Source organism: Narcine bancroftii, chromosome 5 (genome assembly GCF_036971445.1).
Source record: "Narcine bancroftii isolate sNarBan1 chromosome 5, sNarBan1.hap1, whole genome shotgun sequence".
In the NCBI taxonomy this organism is placed as follows: domain Eukaryota; kingdom Metazoa; phylum Chordata; class Chondrichthyes; order Torpediniformes; family Narcinidae; genus Narcine; species Narcine bancroftii.
In genome coordinates, this window is record NC_091473.1 from 174,943,064 (window position 1) to 174,966,096 (window position 23,033).

The 23,033-nt window shown below is 38.4% G+C and overlaps 2 protein-coding genes and 1 long non-coding RNA gene across 12 annotated transcripts in view; 1 reads left to right on the plus strand and 2 right to left on the minus strand.

Moving 5' to 3' along the window:
- The window catches only part of pparg (peroxisome proliferator-activated receptor gamma), a 202,766-nt gene extending 197,441 nt beyond the window's left edge, over positions 1–5,325 (minus strand). For 6 of the 10 annotated variants that reach the window (XM_069939852.1, XM_069939847.1, XM_069939851.1 and 3 more), the window contains exon 1: positions 5,110–5,321. The gene's annotated coding sequence lies outside the window, so the exon portion shown is untranslated. Of the gene's footprint in view, positions 1–5,109 lie in introns of all 10 variants that reach the window. The other 4 variants (XM_069939855.1, XM_069939858.1, XM_069939856.1 and 1 more) reach the window with 4 other exon arrangements.
- A 78-nt stretch (positions 5,326–5,403) lies between these two features.
- On the plus strand, positions 5,404–9,206 carry LOC138762860 (uncharacterized). Its single transcript, XR_011357213.1, has 2 exons — positions 5,404–5,716; positions 7,539–9,206. It is a non-coding gene; the product is annotated as an uncharacterized lncRNA (long non-coding RNA).
- Positions 9,207–14,871: 5,665 nt separating this feature from the next.
- Positions 14,872–23,033, minus strand: part of syn2b (synapsin IIb) — a gene marked incomplete at its 5' end in the record, with an annotated part of 191,081 nt that continues 182,919 nt past the window's right edge. The window contains 2 exons of the mRNA XM_069942405.1: positions 14,872–15,910; positions 18,965–19,259. Of these exons, the coding sequence (XP_069798506.1) occupies positions 15,775–15,910; positions 18,965–19,259 (431 nt within the window). The remainder of the gene's footprint in view (positions 15,911–18,964; positions 19,260–23,033) is intronic.

Here is a 23,033-nt window from a genome sequence, read left to right on the forward strand (position 1 = left end):
CAACATGGAAGAAACTATCGAGTCTATGCTAGCTATCAGAAAAATTCCATCTGTCATTTTGCCACTTTTAACCCTTCAACCTATTTTCTCTCATATGCCAATCAATTATTTCCCTCTCCTTCTTCTCCCCTCCCCCCACCCTACCACCAACCCCACAGTCAATTCCCTTGATTCCCCAGCCAGCCACACACAAATTAACCTACCGTCGTGTGTTTTGAATGTGGGAGGAAACAAACACCCAAAGGAAATCCATGCAATCATAAGTATATGTGAACTCCACAGAGTTGTGCAGCAGTAACAGCAATGGGATGCACCGTTGTGCTAACCCTGTACCTAATTCATTCACAAGATAGAAATAAAATGCCACAGAGATAACGGGAGGGTATATAGCAGTAAGCTGCCAAACAAAAATTAGTATTTAGTGGATACCGACCAAAATAGATGGGATATAAAATACAATGTGTATGTTACAAATTGAGAGTGATCGCAAGATTTTTTAAAAAAAATCAATTTGGAGATGTGAGCATTGCCACAAGTCTCACTTTTTTTGTGCGTTATTAATGACCTTTGAAAAGACACTGGTGAGTTGTCTTGCATTTCAACTGGAAATGGTAATGAGGGAGAAAGGTTGGTCACTGGGAATGAGGCTGGTAGTCATGGAGTATGATTAGTGGTGCGATTATTTTCCAGGTGTCCAATGACATATCAATGGTCAGAATGTAAAGTGTGGGCAACTTGGTGTAAGGGTAAAGTTTTGGGTAGGAGTCAAAGCTTAGGGTGGGGATATAGGGACAGGCAATCAATGGTTTAGTGGGGGGCGGGGTTTGTGTGGGGTAGTGATCTTGGTAAGTACTGCCATCAGGAGACCCGAGCCATGTTAAGCAGCAATGGCCTGGGAATTGTTCAGCACACAAACAGGCCTTGCAGCCTGTGGAAGCATGAGTGGCCTATTGTGGCATTAGCCATATGTGCAACTGAAAAATTTTGGAAATGAGAGCATTATGTGCAGGTTTGAACATGCTTTAGCATGTCAGTATCATGCGAGACCCAAAATGAAAACTAGTGACCTGCTAACTCACATGAAGACCCCAATTTTCAATGACTTTACAATTTACACAACACAAAATCATGGTGCTCCAGGATTTAACATCTTGGTAGTTTACTGTAAATGCTTAGGAAGTATTTGAAGAAACCTTAAAATGGAGCTTCTTCTGATTACCTTTGCAAGAACTGTTGCCTCAGAAATTAGAGCAGTGATTTTTCTTTCCACTCACATACCACCTTAAGTAATCCCTATGCCATAGGTGCTCTGTGATTAGGAAGGGATTACGCAAGGTCTGTGGGTGGAAAGAAAATGTTTGAAAACCACTGTTTTAATTGTACCTCACTGACTTGTTAGGTTCACGGTTTCAGAACTCCAAAGGAAGTGGGCCAATGACAATTTTTCTCAAGCAAAACATTTCAGCACTGGTTCTCAACCTTTCCTTCTACTGAGCACCGATGGCATGGGGATTACTTAAAGTGGTTTGTGATTGGCAAGAAAAAGGTTGAGAATCACTGAATTAGAATGTGAATTAATCTCAATGAAAATATGACAAGGAATCAAGGTGGAAAGAATTGCCCAGAATCACAAGAAATGAGACATTTTATTGTGCAATATACTGAACTAACATTTAAGTAGTTTTTAAAGCTCATGTTGGAGAGCTCGCGAGCTCTCCACTGGCCACCGTGACAGAGGTGCACCAAAGAAAAGGTACAAGGACTGCCTAAAGAAATCTCTTGGTGCCTGCCACATTGACCACCGCCAGTGGGCTGATAACGCCTCAAACCGTGCATCTTGGCGCCTCACAGTTTGGCGGGCAGCAGCCTCCTTTGAAGAAGACCGCAGAGCCCACCTCACTGACAAAAGGCAAAGGAGGAAAAACCCAACACCCAACCCCAACCAACCAATTTTCCCTTGCAACCGCTGCAATCGTGTCTGCCTGTCCCGCATCGGACTGGTCAGCCACAAACGAGCCTGCAGCTGACGTGGACTTTTTTACCCCCTCCATAAATCTTCGTCCGCGAAGCCAAGCCAAAGAAGAAGAAAGCTCATGTTATTTATGGAAAGAAAAGCCTAGCAGTTCTGAAGCTGGAGAGAACGATTCACATAAGGAAGATAAAGACCAGGAGGAATTCTAACTCTGCAGTTTAACCATATTTCAGAAATTACACTCAAAATAAATTAATTTAATGAGGATGAATCAAGGGGGCCAGAGTTGTTCTCCCACACCCTCAAATTCTCCTTGTATCTAATCCTGAACTAAAACTGCAATGCAACATTGTGAAGGCCGAGAAAAATGCACAACACTAAATGTACCCTCTAATAAGAATAAAAAGAAACTTAATAATGGTCTTCAATCTGAAATGTTAACTCCATTTCTCCCTCCACAAATTGTGGCTGAATTGCAAAGTCCAGTACAATTCCAATTATCCAAAATTGGATTCTCTGAAATCCTCAGTTATCTGAAATATTTAAAAAAACATTTTTTTGGATAAATGAGGATTTCTGAAATTATTATTTATCCAAAAATTTTCCAGAGCTGAATTGACCGGGAGCTTCGGGATCCCGGCGCCAGCAGCAGTGGACCTCAGGCTCCTGGCATGAGAGGAGCCTCGGTGGGGAAGTGTCAGTGATCGGCGGTGACCAGTATTTTTTTTAAAAGTAAGAATTAAACATTAATTTAATGCTTAAAAAGCCTTACCTTGTTGTTTAAACATTGTTACAAGTGATTTGCTGTTGCTACTGGATTGCTTTTAAATAAAATGACCGGTTCTCCGAAAAAATTGTTTATCCGAAATGGGCCCGGTCAGTCCCCCCCATTTCAGATAATTGGAGTTTTAATGTATTTCCATCATTTTCTGTTTTTACCCCTTGATAATGATTCTACAATAAGAAATGAATATTCACTTCTTCCCACTCAGCTCAGTAATCTCGAAGTACAGAGAAGAAAGGTTTCCAGTGGATTGGAAAACTTTCTCCGTTCTTCCCACTCATTAAGGGATCAGAATATAAAGCAACACCTATATATATTTAAGCTGCCTTCCTGGATTGAGTGTTCAGGACTGAATCATAAAATCAAATACACATCTGCCCTTCCTTCTCCTGCACCTGTTCCTTAATGAAATTCTCATGGACCAAAATCAACCAATCATCTCATTCCAGAATCAGTAAAGTCTCATTTGAATGAGCACAATTACTGGAAGAGTTAGCACAATGCATCTTTTGCCAGAAATGAGCATCCTTGTAGAGTATATATTTTTATAGATAACCACAATCCCACTGCCACCTCCATATAATTCCATCTTCCCACTATCCCTGTGTCACAATCTCATATTCTCAGTTTTCATTACACAAAACATTCCCATTTCATCTCATTTTCTCCTTCCTCATCTTTTACCCCATTATCAGTTTGGTTGCATTTTATCTGTTTGTTGCACTAATGTTGTCAATGGAATGAATAAATTGTTTTATTCTCACTTTTACTAAAATATAGCAGGAAACTTTGTTTTATAATATATATGTAAGTAGCAAGTTTAGGTTGCAGGAGTAAGCTCCTAGAGTTTGCCCATTCTTAATCCATTTAAATCATGAACTGGTAACATTAATACTGTAAATTATATGACAGATTTCAGTACCCTACCATAATACACAGCCGAGTTACAGAATCAATTATATCAGCAATACTTCAACAACATTTAAGAACCCATCTTACTCTACCACGATTAATGGGATGATAAACTTGTTTGTTTTAAGATCAAATCTACTATTTTCCAAATTGGTTTAAATTTTTAATCTTACTTTGATTCAGACATTGAATATTTGTACACGCATTGTTGGGTGAAGAAATGTATACAATTGCAATCCATTACAGTACAGGTTTCTAAGAGAGAACGGATGAAAATATTCATGCTAAGGAAGGGGGGGGGGGGGGGGGGGGGATTAAATGTGTCAACTGCCGCTCTCAATTTTCCATCATTCATGAATGACTTTATCAATGATCGATTTGCTCAATGGGCTGAATCTTCAGCAACACTTTAAATTGGCCGTGGAAAATCCATAAACTTGATGTTCTCTGAAAGAGCATTCACAATTTTGGAATACTAAACTATTTATATAAACATGTTACTTAAGAACAAGGCATTAAATGATACGATTTAACATATTTCAACCTAGGTTTAGGGTTTCTAAAGTTTTGATAGGAATTAGGTTATGGATCTGCTTCCCTGGAGCAGACGCACACAAGAACTGTGCGCACTGTCGCTTGCGTCGTCTAGCTTCTTGCGGTGGTCAATGGAGAGCAAGTTTTATCTTGCAATATTAACGACGAACAATTTTCTGCAACAGTGCAAATTGGTAACTGGAGCTTTTATTTGCCAGGCTATGAGAAAAGATTACAAGCTCGCCTGGATGCGTATTTAAAGTCAAACTCGTACAGTTCAGAATAAAGATCGGGGGTGCAAATCAACACCGTGTGAGCATTTTTCCTTACAAGATCATGTATTGCCATATACACGTCGACCTTTACAAAGCAGCTTCTACAATAAAAATTGCAACACCTAATAATATTGGACGTGAGCACCAATCCGCAATACCACCAATTGTCGAGACCTGAAGGTGAATATCAACTAAACAGCTTGGGCTCTGTATTTCATTGCCCCAAAATATTTGCTGTGAAAGAAACTGTTCCCCCCCGCCCCCAAATAGACGCAGACATGCAGTTCAGTGGCATCATTAGCCAAACTTCAGGAAAGTTAGCACCTCTCGATTCAAGCTTGTCCCAGAGACCGTGCCACGTTCTATTTCTGACATGATGCCGCGGGGGCCAAGGGAGGACAGGATCATTCCCGTGGTGGGGCAAGGCGGCGGGGGCAGGGAGGGGGGGGGGGCATTGCTCGGTTCCCCACAGCCCGGTGGCGCGTCCCGCCGCGGCGAGAGGGCTCCGTGACCGCGGCTCCAAGGCTGGGCGGGCACCGTGAACGGATTCCCCGATGAAGGTGCTACCCCCACCCCCGGCGTTCGCCCCGGCTGCTCCGAGCAGGTTGCCGCAGCCCTTCCTGACCACTCACCTGGACTCCCCAAACCTCCAGCGCGAATCCCTTCCTCCTCCTCAATCGCAGCAGGTAATAACTTCGGGGCTGGGGGCTCTTTAAAAACACACGCACACCCTCCCCAGCGCCGAGCTCACCTCCGCCGCCCGGATGCACGCGGCTCTCACTGGGGCTCCCATTCCTCGCGCCCGCGACCGTCCCCGCTTTCAATTCGCCGGCTTTCCGCGCGCGACCCGTGACTCTCCCTCCCTCCCCCGGCGCGCGCGCGCGCGCGCGCGGGGAAAGCCGGCCGCTCGAGGAGAGGGCGCGCGCGCGCCCTCCCGGGCCGTCGGCGGCACGACGAGATCGGGTTGCCCGAGGTTGGTGCCGCGGGGCTTTGCTGGGAGTCGACCGCAAAACTCCTCCTAATATATTAAGAAGGACTCGAGTGCCGTCTGCAGACAACTTGAATCGTTGCTTGCCAGTATTTTCTTTGAAAGAGAGGGAACTCCATCCAAGCAATGGGATCGGTGAGCAAGGAGCACGTGGCTTGCACCCACCTGGCACGGGGAGTTTGGCACCGGGGCTTCCTGACCACCCTGAACGGTTTCAAGAGCCGAAGTGCACGGCAGCTATAAAAATGCAGGTGCGAGACGATGCCCTTCACGTCCACTGCTTTAGCTCAGGAGGAGCGACCTCATGCCACAGCATTTCTTCAGAGGGGGGGGGGATGTTTTGGATCAAACTCTTTTTCTTTCAATGCAAACTTGCCTAAGGAGAAATGATGTTGGAATTTTTCAAAACTAAAATATTCCGGCCCCATGTATTTCCTTCAATAATATCCGCACAGGTCTTCATCCACCTTTCTATTCCCTTCTCATTTCCTCCCTTTCACACTGTCCTCTCTCCTCCCTTCATTAATGCATCGGATGCAATAATGGAAACAGATTCAGGGGCTTTAATAGCCATTTTTGTTTTGCATTTTTCAAATCACATCCTAATGAAGATGGAAGAAACTGGGGATTAAAATAATAAGCTTTTCTTGTAGGGGTTTGTGAGGCTTTTCAAGAATTACACCAGCAAATGTAACTTTGGGCCTAGGAATTTGGGGCTGGGGCTACCATTCCAGTGGTCGGAAACCAAGGAACACAGATATCACAGAAGATTGTAGGGTTGGTCTGGTTACTGGGGGAAAGAAAAAGTCATAGGCTGGACTTTGGTGGGGGGGCATAGCAAGGATAGGAATTTGAAAACAGAGGCAGGTTGATACTGCTGTAAGTTAGGCTGCATGCAGGAGAGCTTAAAGGACTTCCAATTTAGGGAGGATGGAATGCATTTGATGAGGTAACAAAAAAATGTGGCCATTATAACAGAAGGCTGAGTCAGAAAAAGGCCATCTAAATGATGGTGTGTGAGTGCGGTCAGAAGTGTATATTAAAAAGAAGGCTATGAAGAGTCTGGTTAAGTTTTGCAGGGAGGCGAGATTAAAGCAGCATAGATTTTGCGTTTTAGTCTTTCCTGCTCTTAAAAAAAAACTGCCTTTCCCCTGTGGAATAAACATCGAGAGAAAGTGTGGTTGTCAAAAAAGATGCAAGTTTGCTTATGATGGGGTTTGTAATTGCATATATGAAACCAAAGGACATGTTTTTAATTAAAACAGGAAATACTGAACGTGTCTGGAAACATCTCTGGAAAGAGAAACAGAGTTTCAGCTGGAAGATGTTTCATTAGCCCAGTCTTTGGCATGCATTTTAATGTGGCTAGAGTATTTGGAGGTGGACGTGAGATTCTGGTTGAACAAAATCAAATTGATTCCTTATCAGCTTCTTATTTTGCTTCCATCCAAAATGAGAGCAATAAAATGCAGTAAACTTGAAGCTTAAAAGATCTTACCAAAATATTCATTACTCTTAAATGTAAAAAAGAGAAAGAGAAAACGTATGGCAATTGCCATAGGCAGATAAACCAACCTTTGGAACCGTCTCTGAATTTAATGTGACATTTGAGGATTTCTCGCAGATTCTCTGATTACACACTTGTCTTAAATGGAATGTTTCAATTTTTAAAAATTAATTTGAGGACTATTACTTTGCTCATTGTTCATGACTGAATGTTTTATTTGCATTTCTTTCTTTCTTTTGCATACATTTCTTTCTTGAGTTCAGTTACTGATAATTTGAAATTCTGCCTGGCCTGCAGGAAACAAAATCTCAGGGTTGTAAGTGACATCTGAGAATAAATTTGAACTTTGAAGTAGAAACAAGTGGTTATCCCAACACCAAGAAAGCAAGGATGATGATTGTGAAATTGTGGCATGGGCCAGGTTCCCAAGCAGTATCTCAAATGCTTATCATTGATGAGTGTAAACAGGAAAGTTAGGAACAGTAAAATTATTGAAGATGTTAATATGGTAATAAAGAACATTTTAAAACTTGCATGTTAAATGTAATGGCATCTTTTTGTTTAAGGTTACTGATCCACTGCAATCAAGAAGGATGTGCAGGAGCATTAAAATCTGGTCTACAGCCTGTGAGATTGAAGAAGAGTATTCTGTAACTGAGTAAATAACCCCAAAATATTTATATGTATTTATTTTAAATTGTATCTTTTATGTATATATGTGCTGTGTATATGTGTGTACCATGGTCCAGAGAAACACTGTTTTGTCTGTATATAGACAATCAGATGATAATAAATGAACTTGAACAGTATTTAAAAGTGAAATAGAAGTTCTTTGGATAAAGCAGATATAATGGTGCAGATTTGGGATAAGAAAATGCATTGATCCTTTGGCTATGACTGTATGCTAAGGATAGTACCAGACAATTTTTATTCCAACTGGCTGGACGCTGATTGTGGAGAATTGAAGGTGAATGCTGTAGTCAACTAGATCTGAAATTGTGGACAGATTGAGAAAGATGAGAAGAAAATGTGGAAATAAAACATTCTTTGAGTTTTTTTTTTAAAGAGTGTTTTTTTTAAATTAGAACAGTTTGAAGTAAGATGACTGGGATTCAAACAGACAGTTCTGGGGAAGGTGGGCACAGATTAATGAGATAACAGAATGTTCCAGAATATTGATGAATAAAGGAGGTTTTGAGATAGGACAATAATTTTTTTTTAGAATAGATGGGAGAGAAGAATGCTCTTTGAGGAGAGAGGTGATGGATGCAGGAGATTGTCTAATATTTGAAGAATATTTTGGTAAAACAGAGAGCTTGAAGGAAAGTTGGGAACAGGATTGAGTGAATAGGAGATTTGGTCTATAGAAAGGATGAGCTTGAACATAACAGGAGATGAGAGAGAATTTAGATATTTGTGACCATTCCTTATGAAAACACTGATTCATTCTGTTTCCACCAATGTAGAAGCAGGGAATTCCAGCCTTAATTATTCTTTATTTACAATAAAATATTTTCTAACGTCCCTCTTCTATTTTCCATCCAAAATAGTGAATCTTTTCCTCTTGAATTGTTGCTTTCAGGATAATATCTCCAGTTGCCTCATTTAAAAATTAGACTCTTCTACATTTCTATCAGATCTCCTCTTAATCTCTTTACTCAAAAGGAGAACAAGCTTAGCTTCTCCAGTTCGCCGTTGTATCTGTGTCTCTGGAACAATTCTGAACATTTTTCCCTGTAGCCTCTTTTGGGCCTCTACCCTTACAAAACATTAGATGCAGTTCAATATCCAGAGTAAGTGATAGAGGCAAGTACAATTGTAATGTTTTTAGGCAGGTTCATGAATAGAAGAGATTTAGAGGGACATGGGGCAAATGCAAGGAAATAGGACGAACACTGGTAGGGCACCTTGGTTGGAATAGACAAGTTGGGCAGAGGGCCTCTGTACTGTATACTCTGACTCTCCCTGATTGATTTTATAATGCCATATTTTTAAAAAAAGTTAGGTGAATAGGTTAACTGTTCTAAAGGGTTTAGAGATTTTGGAGTGTTGCCTTTGTGATATAATGCATTACATTGTGAATGTATCTCTTGAATCAATCATTTTGTAGGAGTACTGTGAAGAAAACTAACATGTAATAAAATGTTCTCCTATACTAGGCTTCCCATTTTAACTGATATGAGTATTCAATATTTATGCTTGCATTGTTACAATAAAACTACTAATCTGTTGCATTTCTGGTCATGATTTCTTGTGTATTTAAGGCTCATTTCTTTGTCAGCTGTTGAAGGTGTGTTAAACTCTGTATATTTTGACCAAATCCTAACCATGAACTAGAGGGTGTCGCACCCAAACACTTGCCTGTGAATAATAGGGAGGTAATATGAAATCAGAGGTGGGGGAGTGGTGGGGGGGGAGTGGGGGGGTGGAGAGGGAGGGAGGGTGGTGTTTGTAGTGGGAAGAGTATAACTTGCCAAACTGAGGATGAAAGAAAAAGAAAATTAATTGGAATTCACTATAAGAACTACTGGCAATACAATGTAGTTAAACCTGTTGAACAAATAGCTTCTTTTGCAAAGTTCTGTATTTGCTTGAGCTGAAAGAAATATTTGTACAAGGCATTTCTTTGAACCTTGGTATTGGCTAAAATCCAAAATAAGTAAATTTGATGTTGAAAGTTCATATCTATGTTAAGAAATTAGATTTATCCCATGATTAGTAGTGAGAATTTAGTAATAAATATTGAATAATGCAATAATTTGTATTGCTCAGTTTTGAAATGATTACAACAAGATGCACTTCAGCGACCAGTTGGACTGTACAATCCCATGAACGATGAATTGTGACTTAAAAGTCAGGGTAGAATTTTCATGTAAACAAAATGGTGTTGAAAAATTGTGATTCTGCTACAGTAATAATTTGGTGTGTACATTCCATCTCCTTCAACGTTACTTGTGAGGACAGCAACTATGATGAAGAGAAATGCAGTTGAAAACTTAAAGATCCTAACTAAGAAGCAATGAATGGTTCAAAGGGACAATTGAAATCAATTAGCGTGATTGGAATTTGAATGTTGTTGAGTAGGTCAGTTAGCTTTATGCTTTGATGCATTAATTGCCACTCACTTAGGAATGGTATCTCGTAAGATTACTAGTGGAGTGTTGGTTCATCGTCGAATTAGGAGCAAGTGATTGCAAGAAGCATCCTGTGTCCTATTTGTGATGGAACTTTTTCTGAATATGAATAATTTCCATCGCAAAGTCCTGAAGTTTACACACTTGAGTTCTTGCCCTCAAAGCATTGCACTTTCTTGGTTAATACACATGAAAATAAAATAGAAAAGGGTCACAGTCATTATAAATTTAAAGGATTTTGTTGACCCTTGTGTAGTATAAAGAAATATCCTGTAGGGATCGTCATGTCTACCTCATTCTCTCTTTGCCAAAGAAAATGTAATATGATGATAGATTATTTCTGAATTCACGACAATTATTGGCTATTTTTGTAATTATTTAACAACTTTTGTATTAAGTTTTAAACTTCTGCAAATTGTAAATGTGTATTTGTTCCTGGGATAGGATTAAAGCATATGATGAAATTGACATTTGAAATACCAGATGCACATTATTACTATTTTAATTGCAGAGACATTGTTTTTATTATTTTGATTCTTAAATAAAATTTAAAACTTATCTTTACCAAACTATGGTTTCTGAACTCTCCAAACATTAAGGCAAATTAATGCAATTAGTTGCAATGGATATAAATTGTGCATTGAGACAGAGGGAACTTGACCTTGCCTTTACTAATTTTATTTGTTTACAGTTTTCCTATAAGCAAAAAATAGCAGTGCCTCTGTAGACCTAATTCAGTATTTGCTAAACTGAAAAATTTCATGACCATTCCAAACATAGGTCCCAACAACCTCCCAGGTCAAGATCAAAATATCCCATGAGAATATTTCAGAAAGTGTTGGGCAGTGTGTGGGACGTTCTGAGGTAATAACTGTTCAGTCATCTCTTTGGTACTTTGGGACCTTGTTTGATAATTGATTAACATGTTTGCTTTAGTAAAGAGCAGAGACTGTTTCAAAAATAACTTACTAATGAAATGCTTTGAAACGTGGAGGATATGAAAAATTGGTGTATGAATTTCTTTCCCTAACTATACATTATGTTGTTTTCCTGGCTTCAGGGAATGGAACATTAGTAATGAAACATTACCACTAGGTTGGCTGTCTTTCTTGTGGGGTTGGGGGGGGTGCTGGAATGGGGAGAACATGAGACAGAAATTAAGGGTCCTGACAGTATCAAGGATGCAAGGAAGATGAGGTTTGAGACCAGGCAGTTAGATTTTAAGGAGGTGGATGAAACATTTAAAAGCAGTAGAAATCATGTCATAAAAGTTGTTCAACACAGAAACAGGGCCTTCAACCCTCTCAGTTCATACTGATCATTAAGCACTTGCTTATGCTAATTCTAGGGAAATGGGGAGGAGAAACAAGACCAGAGTAAAAGGTTAAAGAGTATGATGAAACAAGTAAAGAGGATGCAAATTTGATACCAGCCTTCTGAAAGAGAATAAGGCTTCAGGTTTAAAAACTAACAGGAGATGTGGGCGAAAAAGCAGGGAGATTGTGGACTTCAGGAGGAAGTCAGGGGAACATGACCCAGCCCTTATCAAGGGTTCAGTAGGGGAGAGGGTCAAGACTTTAAATTCCTGGGTGTCAATATCTCCGAGGATCTGTCCTGGAGCCTCCATGTTGATGCAATCACAAAGAAGGCTTGCCAGCGGCTATTCATTGAGGTGCCTGAGGTCATTTGACATGTCACTAAGACTCTCGTAAACTTCTACAGGTGTACCACGGAGAGCATTCTCGCTGGTTGCATCTCTGCCTGGTAAGGAGGTGCCAGCTCTCAAAACAAGAATAAACTCCAGAGGGTTGTTAACTCAGCCTGTGACATCACAGACACTAGACACTAGACTTCACTCCACATGAGGCAATGTCTTTAAAAATGCAGCTTCTATCCTCAAAGACCCCCATGACCCAGACCTTGCCTGTTCACTCTGCTGCCACCGTTGGGGGTGGGGAGTACCGGACTCTAAAGACGAGCACTCACCATCACAAGGACAGCTTCTTCCCTGCTGCCATCAGATCCCTGAATAATCAATGAAGCAAAGAGACTGCCTTTCTTTTGAAGCGCTATTGCTTTTATATTTAATTGTAATGTGGTAAGATGGTTCTAATATGTTTGCATGAGGCTGCTGCCACAAAACACCGAATTTTATGATTTGTTCATGACGATAAGTTCTGATTCTGAGAAACTATAAGTGTGCGAGTCAGTGAATAGATTGATACCATGACAGGGAATTCAATCGTCTGCAACGTTGGTGTTTAAAAAGGTTTTTACATAGTCATGATAAACAAGAGGTTGCTGTTGTACTCTCTACTAAGAAAATATTCTTACCAAATGTGTGATACAATTGGGGTTCAATTTGACCTCTGTGTTCCATACATAACTAGATATAGGAGTAAAACAAGCTTTGGCATATTGTAAAGATTGCAGAGTTGTTTAAAAAAAAAACAGTAGAAAGATGAACTTGAAAATTACACACTCATCAGTCTAGATTTTTTAAATGCAAACTATAATTGACTAGATTTTTTTTTAAACAACAAATTGAAGAGAATGGATGGGAATGCAAGTACAGATGTTAAAATTCATTTCATTAACTATGGGTGTATAGGGACTCTTTGGTTAAGGGGGCAAAGGGATTGATTTGCTTGAAATTTTACACAGATTAAAACAAAGTACCAATTTCTAATTTTTTTTATCAATCGATGATACACAGCACAAATCACACAACCTGCAACTTAAATATCGTTTTTCCCACTGTTTTGTCCGAATTTGGGTGGGTAGTCACCCCACCCCTGCCGCTTCTGAGTTGTACATCACCCTTGTCATAATTAATGCTTTATTAGCAATGTTAACAAAATTAAAACCTAAAATTAAAGGGACAAAATGAGAAGAAATTTTGGTGAATCATTATTTTGCACACTTATGTAAGGTACTCAGAGATATTTCACAAGGTTCTAAACCAGCATATATATTTTTGATACACAATAGCAATGTGATTTCTTTGGAATAAGGGACACAATTCCGAAAAATATATAGATAGCACAGAATTTTGAAATGTGTTCACCAGTCAAGAAAATGCAGTTAATAACTACAAATCTATTCAGTATTTATGGAAATATACAAAAATAGGACCAAGTAGGCCTTTTAAGCCTGCTCTCCTATTCCATGCAATTATAGTTGTCCCTCCATCTCCATTCTATAAATACATGTCTCTCCCTGTACCTTTTCTTGCATCAAAAGCTATCCATTGAATTCTCCATGATCCTATGTTAAGGAATTGGACAGGTTCACTACCTCCTGCATCAGTCTTGCCATATACCATTTCTTGAAACTGCAGCCCTTGGTACTATCTGCTCCACTTTCCTCAATATCTCCATCTAGCTCTATGCATTTCAAAGCGATCGCATTGTATTCTTCTAAACCAGTTGTTTTCAAACTGCCCCCCCCCCTCCCCAAACTCACATTTCACCTTGAGCAATCCCTATGCCATAAGGGCTCTGTGATTGGCAAAGGATTGGTGTGTGAGTGGGAAGGGAAGGTTAAGAACCCATGATCTAGACCCAATTGTTACTGAAATATTTTGCATGAGAAAAATTGTCATTGGCCCATTTCCTTTGGAGTTATGAAACAGTGCACATAACGAGTCAATTAGGTACGATTAAAACAGTGGTTTTCAAACTTTTTCTTTCCACTCACATACCACCTTAAGCAATCCCTCACTAATAAGTAAATATAGATCTATTTGACCTACTCTCTCCTTGCATGGCAGTCTTGCTGTTCCAGGAATCAGACTTGTGATCCACTCGTGTTTTCAAAGGCAAAAGTGTCCTTATTTAGTTAACAATTTAGTTAACAATTAGAGACCATACATAACCACACTGACTACGTAGCACACTGTTGAAATTGTTACAAATGAGAGTGTGTACAAAATCTTTGTAAGCACTGGACAGTTTGACCAAAGAATTAATAAAGCTTTGACATTCCTGGCAGGTAGTGCAACCACCACACATATATATAAAATAATAATTTTCTCTCAAAATTCTTCCATGTTTGACATTGTGCATTGCAATGTATTAATTCTAATGTAAAATCATTTATCCGTAACTCTAAAGATGCTACTTGATTTGCTAAAGCCACTTCCAATATTTTCTTCAGTTTCCACCTATCAGTGTTCAGCATCTCACAATTGCAACAATGTTTTCCTTTCCTCTTTGATTCTCATTCATCTCCTGTTTATTGCTCTCCAGACAGGTGGACTTTGTTCAACCGTCACCACTCTTACTTCGGTGGTATCAACAGAATGGATTATCTCGATCTCCACCCTTTCACAGACTCTCCTGTTTACTTGACAGTAATTTGCCACACACCTGTTTTTTTTTTCTCACTTTTCCAGTTCTTTTGAAAGATCATTGACCTGAAATATTTAATTGTTTGACCAGTTCCTTAAATGAGGGGTTACTGAACGAATGGAAATTAAATTTTTTATGCAAGGGTCAGGCTTTCACTCATCTGTTGCTTGCTACTCCTTTGCAAAACAAATATTTTTTTCAAAAACTCTCCAAAACTGAAGTTTTAATTTTTTAAATGTTGTTGTTGAACATTTTTTAGAGTCAGTATATGTAATAAGAATGTGATTGTTAAAGATGTCAAATTTCTAATACTATATTCTTTATTTTCATACGTTTGTAATTGACAAACAACACCATATATTTTTACTTATCAGAGAAAAATATCAGATTAAGCTTGTGTTGAAATTGTCTAATCAAGTGGCCATCAACACCACATACTAAAAACACTTGGAAACCATTCAGTATGTAACTGTAACTATGATTTCTTTGGTAGTATCTTCCCCAAATATTTATTTATTTCTTGTACCATATGTATACCAGAAGGTGCTCAGCTTTGAGTTCACACAAGTTAGGCTAAGTTATAAAAGCAAGCAAAGATTAATATTAATAAAAAGGTATGATAATAAGATTATATAACACATGCTATAATAATGCATGACAAGGCTATGATGAACTGTGAACTATCCCCAATTGTTTACATACATTGTTAGATTTAGGAGAAAAGTTGTTTCTAGAGATGAAAGTATAGGGGAATTCAATCTTTATTCATTTGTGATACAAGAAGATTTCAGCTGATACACGATACTGATGCACACTTTTGTTACTTTTGACCAATTTTAACAGAACTTTTAGATTTGTCACAACATGTATACTGTACTGTATTCAACTTGCCCCAGAGTAGTATAGGTAATCACAAAAGCAGTTTGCTGACTAATATTGCATCCTGGCAAGGAAGCAAACAGAAATAAGCACACTTTAATTGAATATCATGCCATCAAATCCCACTATGAAATAAAACATAGAAGTGTTACATTCACTATAAGGCATCTCTCTGCACATATCACAACATCACAGTGAATCTGCTAAAGGTTAGTTGAGTTCCCCTGTTGAAACCACTCAGCAATCACAATGGTGTGTGATTGGTCTAATAATTTTTTCTTGCAGCTAACTGATCTAAGCTTATTTGATCACATTTTACTTTGTACCAATTATAATATACACGCAAATAGCACAAAGGGAGAACTCGAGGCAGAGAAACTAATTTTTCTAACGTCACAAGTTTATATGCTGTAACATTTCAGGGCATTTGATGTCATCTAATCCGAAAATAAACTTGCAAAGGACTTCCTCAGGTTACGGATTGTTTCGGCCTTTGCTTCATCTTCATTTACATTTGATCGAAATAGTGATGATTCCGTAAAGTTGAATGCATTGGTCAAAGACTGAGATTTACTGCAAGTACAAAACAAAAATCAATGCACTGAGTTGTATTTTCAAGATTGGAAGCTACCACATTATAGATAAACTTTTATTCACGTTATGTCATTTATACACTGAAAAAATAACATTTCGTTGCATGCATTTTGTTCTTAAGTTGTGTAAATTCTGATGACCCCAGTTCAGTACAAATTAATAATTTTCACATTTTTATCTTATTATTATTTACATATTTAATTGGTCATCACAAAAGCTATTGATGCAAAAGTTGGTAGTGGTAATATGATCAAGCAGCATTGTTATGGATGGGACTTATTTTGGCCCTAACAAGAACACTATTCTGCCCAGGCACCGTGGAGTAGCTTGGTGAGTCTTGAGCCGACTTCAGTAAGAAAGTTGCCACCATGAAATCTGCGGGAGTGAAGTATGAGATTGACAGTTTTATTTTTGAAGGGGATCAAGGGACATGAAAGCGGTGCTGAGTTAAAAGATCTTATTGAGCGGCAGAGGAGTCTTGGGAGGCCAAATGATTTACTTGTATTTCTTGCTTTCCTATGTCCTTACTTATGGATGTATTAGAAGCCTGAACAGATGGCTGACCACAGGAAATTCTAGGCCATTTATTTTCAGGAAAAGGTGTAAACATTTTAAAGCTTGCAAAATGATATAGCGTATTTGACAGCAATATAAGACCCACGGGCATTATAAGACCCCACCCCCATTTCAGAGGAAATATTAAGGAAGAATAATTAGATGGGTTTCTCAGAGCTGGAGGACAGTGCTGGTGCACAAGGAGCCTCTCCCTGCAGCAAATGCCGCACTCCATCTGCACCCTTGGTTACCCACGACTTGTACTTCCGCCAAAGCAGCAGCAGCACAGCAGCAGCCACCGGACACGATGCACACTACCCAGCATAGCTGCTGGCTCATCTGCCATCTGCCACCGCTCCTTCCTGGCAAGGTTCAGCATCCAGTGCCCACTGCACACAGGACCAACTGGGAAACTGCGGCTGGTGCACAGGGCCCGCTGGGAAATTGCAGCCGGCAAGCAGGAGTAGCACACAGGGTCCGCCGGGAATCTGCGGCCAGTGAAAAGGAGCTGCGCACAGGGTTCTCAGTGGAACAGTTCGCTGTCCCTCAGTGCGGGCCTCAGGCGAAGCTGAGCCAAGGCGGTATGCCGCAGGGAATCCAATATTAATGAAATTGGTGTCCTGAATCACACCTGTCTGACCAACAATCCAAGACCCCGAGTCTTTGCTTGCAAGAAGAACCTAATCAATTTCATCCGGACATGCAATCGGCTCATGCAATGTACGGATTCACATCACGCTAATTTCAACTTTGCATATAAGACCCAAAGGCTATTTTTGAGCCGATTTTTGAAAAAAGAAAGTAGGTCTTATATCCTGTCAAATACAGTAGTTGCATTGGGGACTGCTCTGACTGAAAGCTACCCTTAAAGCCAAGTATGTTTATCATATTCAGTGAGCCTTGCCCCTTCAACCTTATTCCAGATCATTTCAAGCAATGCAAAAAAATTCCTATTTGTGCAGAGGGAAAACAACTTTGTATTTTCTAAAAAAAGAGGCAACTGGAAAGTTATTTGGATTTTTTTTCAAAAAATATGATTCATTGCCTGGCAGAACTTCCATGGGAGCTCATCATCATTAATATGTAAATTCAGTTCGAATCAATTAGATAGCATGTTAAATTTAATTTCTTTCTCTCACAAAATTTGTTTGCCTGACCTTGTAAGTATTTACATAAAAGTTTTAGTTTTAAACATGATCCTTGAATCAGAGGCCCAGATTTCAAGTTAACCAAGTAAATCTCTTGAGCAGCTACTCTATTGGTTTACTGATTTACTTCAATAGCTTCCTAACTAGACAGATAGTTAGTGGTTAGTGTGACATTGCTTACAGCACCAGTGACCTGGGTTAAAATCCGGCACTGTCTGTGAGGAGTTTGTACGTTCTCCCCATGATCTGTGTAGGTTTTCCCTGGATGCTGCGGTTTCCTCCTACCCTCCAAAGCATACGGAATTGTAGGTTCATTTGGGTGTAATTGGATGGCACAGGTGTAAATGGCCGAAATTGCTTTCTACCGTGCTGTAAATAAAATTAAAAATTTAAATCTATTTAGACAATATCTAGTTTTTCCCCTTGGGATAGTGGGATTGGGATCTCATCCATATTTTAGACATACTCTGAAAATGTTGCGAGTAAGCCAAGAGAAGATCAGAATAGAAAAGAGGATGAAGTGAGAAGGGGACAAAATAATGGGGGTAAAAATTACAGGGAATGGCAAAGCTGATAAGAAACTTAAAGATGGGCAAGTAAAAAGGAAATGAAAAGATTGGGGTGAAAAGGGATGACGACAAGAATCACGAAATAAGGAAATTAGATGAGAGGCAGAGTGGAAAGAATAGACAATGGTATGGGATTCTTGCATTTGCATTCTCAAGGTTGTTTTGTATTCTGTATTCAATAATTCCAGATCTCATAAAAAAAAACACGTTTGTGTCTGTTTTAATTGAATTTATACTGGTAGCCAAACACTTTCTATAGTTTGTTGTTATCAATACTCATTATTTAAAGCAGCCATTCTCAATGAGGGCCATCCTGGGAGGGGGGGGGGGGGGCTACTGCTCATTTAAGGGGGTCCAAGGACTGAAATAATGAAATATTTTTAATGTATTTTATATAGGTGGTCGGAGGGAAGTATGGAAGAAACCAATTAAACTTGACTGTTTCACAGGGAAATGGGCCCAATAAACTTTGATCAGAGTCCCAAGGGGCCATAGCTAAAAAAGGTTGAGAATGGCTAATTTAAAGTTTACAATGGCAATTTTACAGTTTTCATCAAAGCAACTCAATTAGTAATGTGAAGTACACGAAGGTTCTGGAGAAACTCAACAGGTCATGAAGCAAGTGGCAGTCGATGTTTTAGGCCTGAGCCCTCCTTCAACTGCCCTATTGCTCTGCATGACCTGGTTTGTGGCTCCATTGCTTCTGTGTACTGCAGTAGACCCCGACATCTGCAGACTATCTCAAATTAGTAATGTCTTACTTTAAATGGGGATGGGCCTGTGATTGTTGCTGAGGAGTCTTCGGCTCCAATTTCATTGGAGGTTTTGCTGGCATATTTTGCTCAGGTTGCATCATCGTTGGTTGACTTTGTGATCCCTGGGCTGGCAAAGCAGGCTGTGGTTGATCTTTTGTAAGGTTTGGCTGCCTTTGTAACTGAGGTGGGGGGCCAGTGGAACGAAGACCTCCTTGTGGATGTGGCTCCTCATGAGAAGCATGGTGTGGCTGCAGTTGATCTTGGCACTGTGGATGTGGTCCTTGGGGTTGTGTTAGGCCCCCTATGTTCAGCACAAGAAATACTAAATAATGTTACATTGATAGGAATTCCTCATATACTTTGAAATCCAGCACTTCATTACTAGAAAATATAAAGAACCTACATGGTAGCCTTTCAAAATGGGGCATTTTATGGAATCGCATCACTGATAATTCCATAATTTAGAACAATGGCTATATTTAAACACAAGTTTACAATTGTAGGCAATGACGCAGATCCTTTTTACAAGCAAACGACAACAATGTTTTATAGGAGGTTACACGGGAGCAATAGTACTTGGTGTTTTACGTAGCAGTACATGAAGATAATATGCTAGGTTGTGCAAAACAGTGACACCAAAAAATTCAAAGGAGACAAAAAAAATCAGTTAGAATTTTATAGGTGCCCGAAGAAAACTGAGTAAAATTATAAAACTGAAGGAAATCCATTCCACTGCACTAAGACACTAGTGCCATAATGACACTTGCTAATGGCAATATTAGTATCATCTTTTATGAAGTTAAGTGAAGCTTATCTTGATTGTAGAGTGATACTAGTAAGTTGCAGAAAACTACAATTGGTAGAATTTTTGTGTCAGTTTAGCCATTTTTTCTGCATTTCCAGTGTACACTAGTTGATGGATAAAAATATTCAGGTTATATATAACTTCCCAGAACTTTATAATTTACTGATAAAGGAGAGATCTTAAAACCTTAACTTAAAATTAAACTTAATTTAAAATTAACTAGCTCTTAATAATGTGAAAGTGTGCAAAAGGTATTCATTAATCTGCAAACAGAACCATAGAATTGTTACCACAAGGAAGAAATATTTGCGTTTGGACATACTCACCTGCTATACTACTTGGTTTGATTTTGGAAATGGAAAAAGCTATTTCCAGATCTTCTCTAAGCATGATTAAGAAAATTTACTTTATAATTACTTTGTGTAATTTTGTCCCTTCCTCCTTATTTCCTTTGTAAATCACACCATGTCTTGACAAGAGGGCTGCTAGTTTACTTGTTCTGAGGCCTCTAATTCTTTTGAAAAGTACTTGCAGGTGTGTAGAAGTGAGTAAAGGACTCATCCTCCAACTCCTGATTTTCCTGTTTTTCTCTGTGAGAAGTGCTCAACTTCAGCTCGCATTGATTGCTTCAATCACATTCCTAAATAAATACTGAAAAATCAGGCTGCATAAATCTCTGTTTACAATTTCAGTGCACAAAGAAGTGCTGGATTTAAATAATTTGACAATATTCCTGTTACAATGCACTAATACAGATGACTTTTCAAATAGATTCCTTTAAACATGAAATTTGAATAATTTTTAAACAGTACATTTTTCATTGCGCTCATATTTGAATGAAACAAATTTGAGTGTTTCAACAGGGGAGTTAATTTTCTAACAGATGAACACAGTTTCACAGAAGTGTTAATAGTGAAAGTTAGCAATGCCGAGAGTTTTACACCATGTTGTCAGGGCACATTAAAATACAGCTTTAAATCCATTTCTTGTACAGTAATGGCTGCATGGGTAATTAGGCCTATAATCATAAATTAATTATAATGTAAAGAATAACCCTAGTGTCAATAAAATGAATTTCAATAAATAAAGACAAATCTTGTGTTTAATTGTCTCAATAAAAAGTTGTATGTCCTAACAATTTTCTTTCAGGCATATTAAAAGACGGTACTAATTGTATTAAATCTAACCAAGGAGATTAAGTGGATATGTTGTGTAGCAGTGGAATGCCAACAACCATTTTGGGTACTGGATCACTCATGGCAAATGTCAGTTTTGCCTCCGGTACATGTTTAAGCTGTCATGTAAGTCAGTATTTTAACTTTTTGATTCATAACCAAAAGGTTCATAAGGGACATGATACTATTTCTGTTAGTACAGTATATCAATGTTGTTTTCTTATTTCATTTCTTCTGCCATTGTCAGTGAATAAAACTGTACATATAAAGATGTTTAGATAATGGTTATATATCATACACAAAGGTGTGTGTAAAAATTATATCAGGAAGACTCCACTAACTTTTGTGTTTTTATTGCACATTAAGCTGTACAAGTGTGTAGCCACATTATGTAAAATACTGCAGTAAAACCTGAGCAGTTCCTTAAATTAAATACAATTATAATAAAATAAGAGACTTTTACAAACAACTAAACACGTTATCTTTTGACCTCAACTGTAACATTAGACTTTGCGTATAGCATGCTTGCATGCAGATCCGAATGCATTTTTATGAGGAATGTTTATTTCTGGCTGTGTAATTCACTGTCCTCCAGGAATTAAAATATTAAACCAGTTTTGTTTCTTTTAGCCACAACACTGTACTTTTATCTCAACAAATGTCTCTCCTAAAGCAACACGCAAGGTCAACCATATCTACTCAAATGATTAGGACAAGTGCAGAATTACATGCAAATGGCGATAATAAGAGTTCAGATGCATATTTAAGTTCTAACAGTTGGTAAGAGACCTCTTTTCAAATTTCAGTAATAACAGTCTATCTCTCAGTCACACACCAAACACATGAAATTTTTGGGTCATATTTCATGTTTTTTTTTAGAAAAGGGGACTCACTACCTGGAAATTAAATTTCAGCTAATTGTTATCATACTCCACAAAATGTTTCATCCATTTCTGGCAATGGTAGCCCAAAATTTGCTGTGAGAGAACAATTAATGGCCCAACACTCTCTACAGGACATCTGACATCTAACATCTAAATCAGATTAATTAGATGTAGGGATTGGGATAGAAACAGCATAGGGAATTATGATGAATTGTAGTCGAAATGCTGAATTTTAGAAATTCCTGAGTTACGTTGGGAGTTCCAAGTGGAATTCTTAGTTTTTTTTTACATTATGTCATAAAGCTCAGGACTTTTATATGTGCAGACATGGAAGATCCAAACTTTCTTATGGCCTGTTACAGGTTTCATGGTTGTATTCGCAATGGAATATGATGGGAAAGCACCAATTGTCCATAGTTGCCAAGAATTTACACAGGTAAATATCAAACAGGTGAATCTGGTATTTCATTGGAGAAGAATGGCTGTGAAAGAGATGGGTACTTTGTTTTCTAATTGAAGCAATTTAAATGTTTTTATTGTCTTTAAATGTTTTCTAGTTTAAGTATTTTTATTTAAAATATTAATAAATGAAATAGTTATGTATAATTAGAGATACCTTAACTTTTAATTTTTAAAAACTGTTTTTAGATATATTTAGCAAACATTCATTCAGTTTGTAAGGTGTCTTAGCTTAGGGCAGAGCTTGGCCTATTTTCTTTTCAGTTATTGGTGGACAGTACTTATTTTAGGAACAACATTGCTTACATTCAGAAGGCTTTGCATTACATAATGAAATTGTTTTTGCTGAGGTGTGGATTTACCAGTTGGATGAGTGATGAATGTAGGTGGTTCATCACTATCTGGAAATTCAGAGGATTGTAAATAAAAAAAGGTACTGAAAAAAAAAGAGGGAAAGAAGAATTGGACTGATAAATTGCAAATAAACTCAGAGAGTAAAAACAAATAGAGATTAATTTTTCAATGATGCACTATTATTTTGATTGTTTATGTTTAAGTACCACAATTTTCATCATAATAAAAAGGTATTAAGATTGAAAATAATTTCATATTCATACTTGAGTTTGCATTGTGTCTGCCTTTCAAATATAGTAACTCCCATGTTCCTCACTGCATCTGTTTTTGGAGATAGAGGATAAGACACTGTTTTCGGGAAACTGAAGGTTATAATCCTAATTGAATAACGTGCTCAA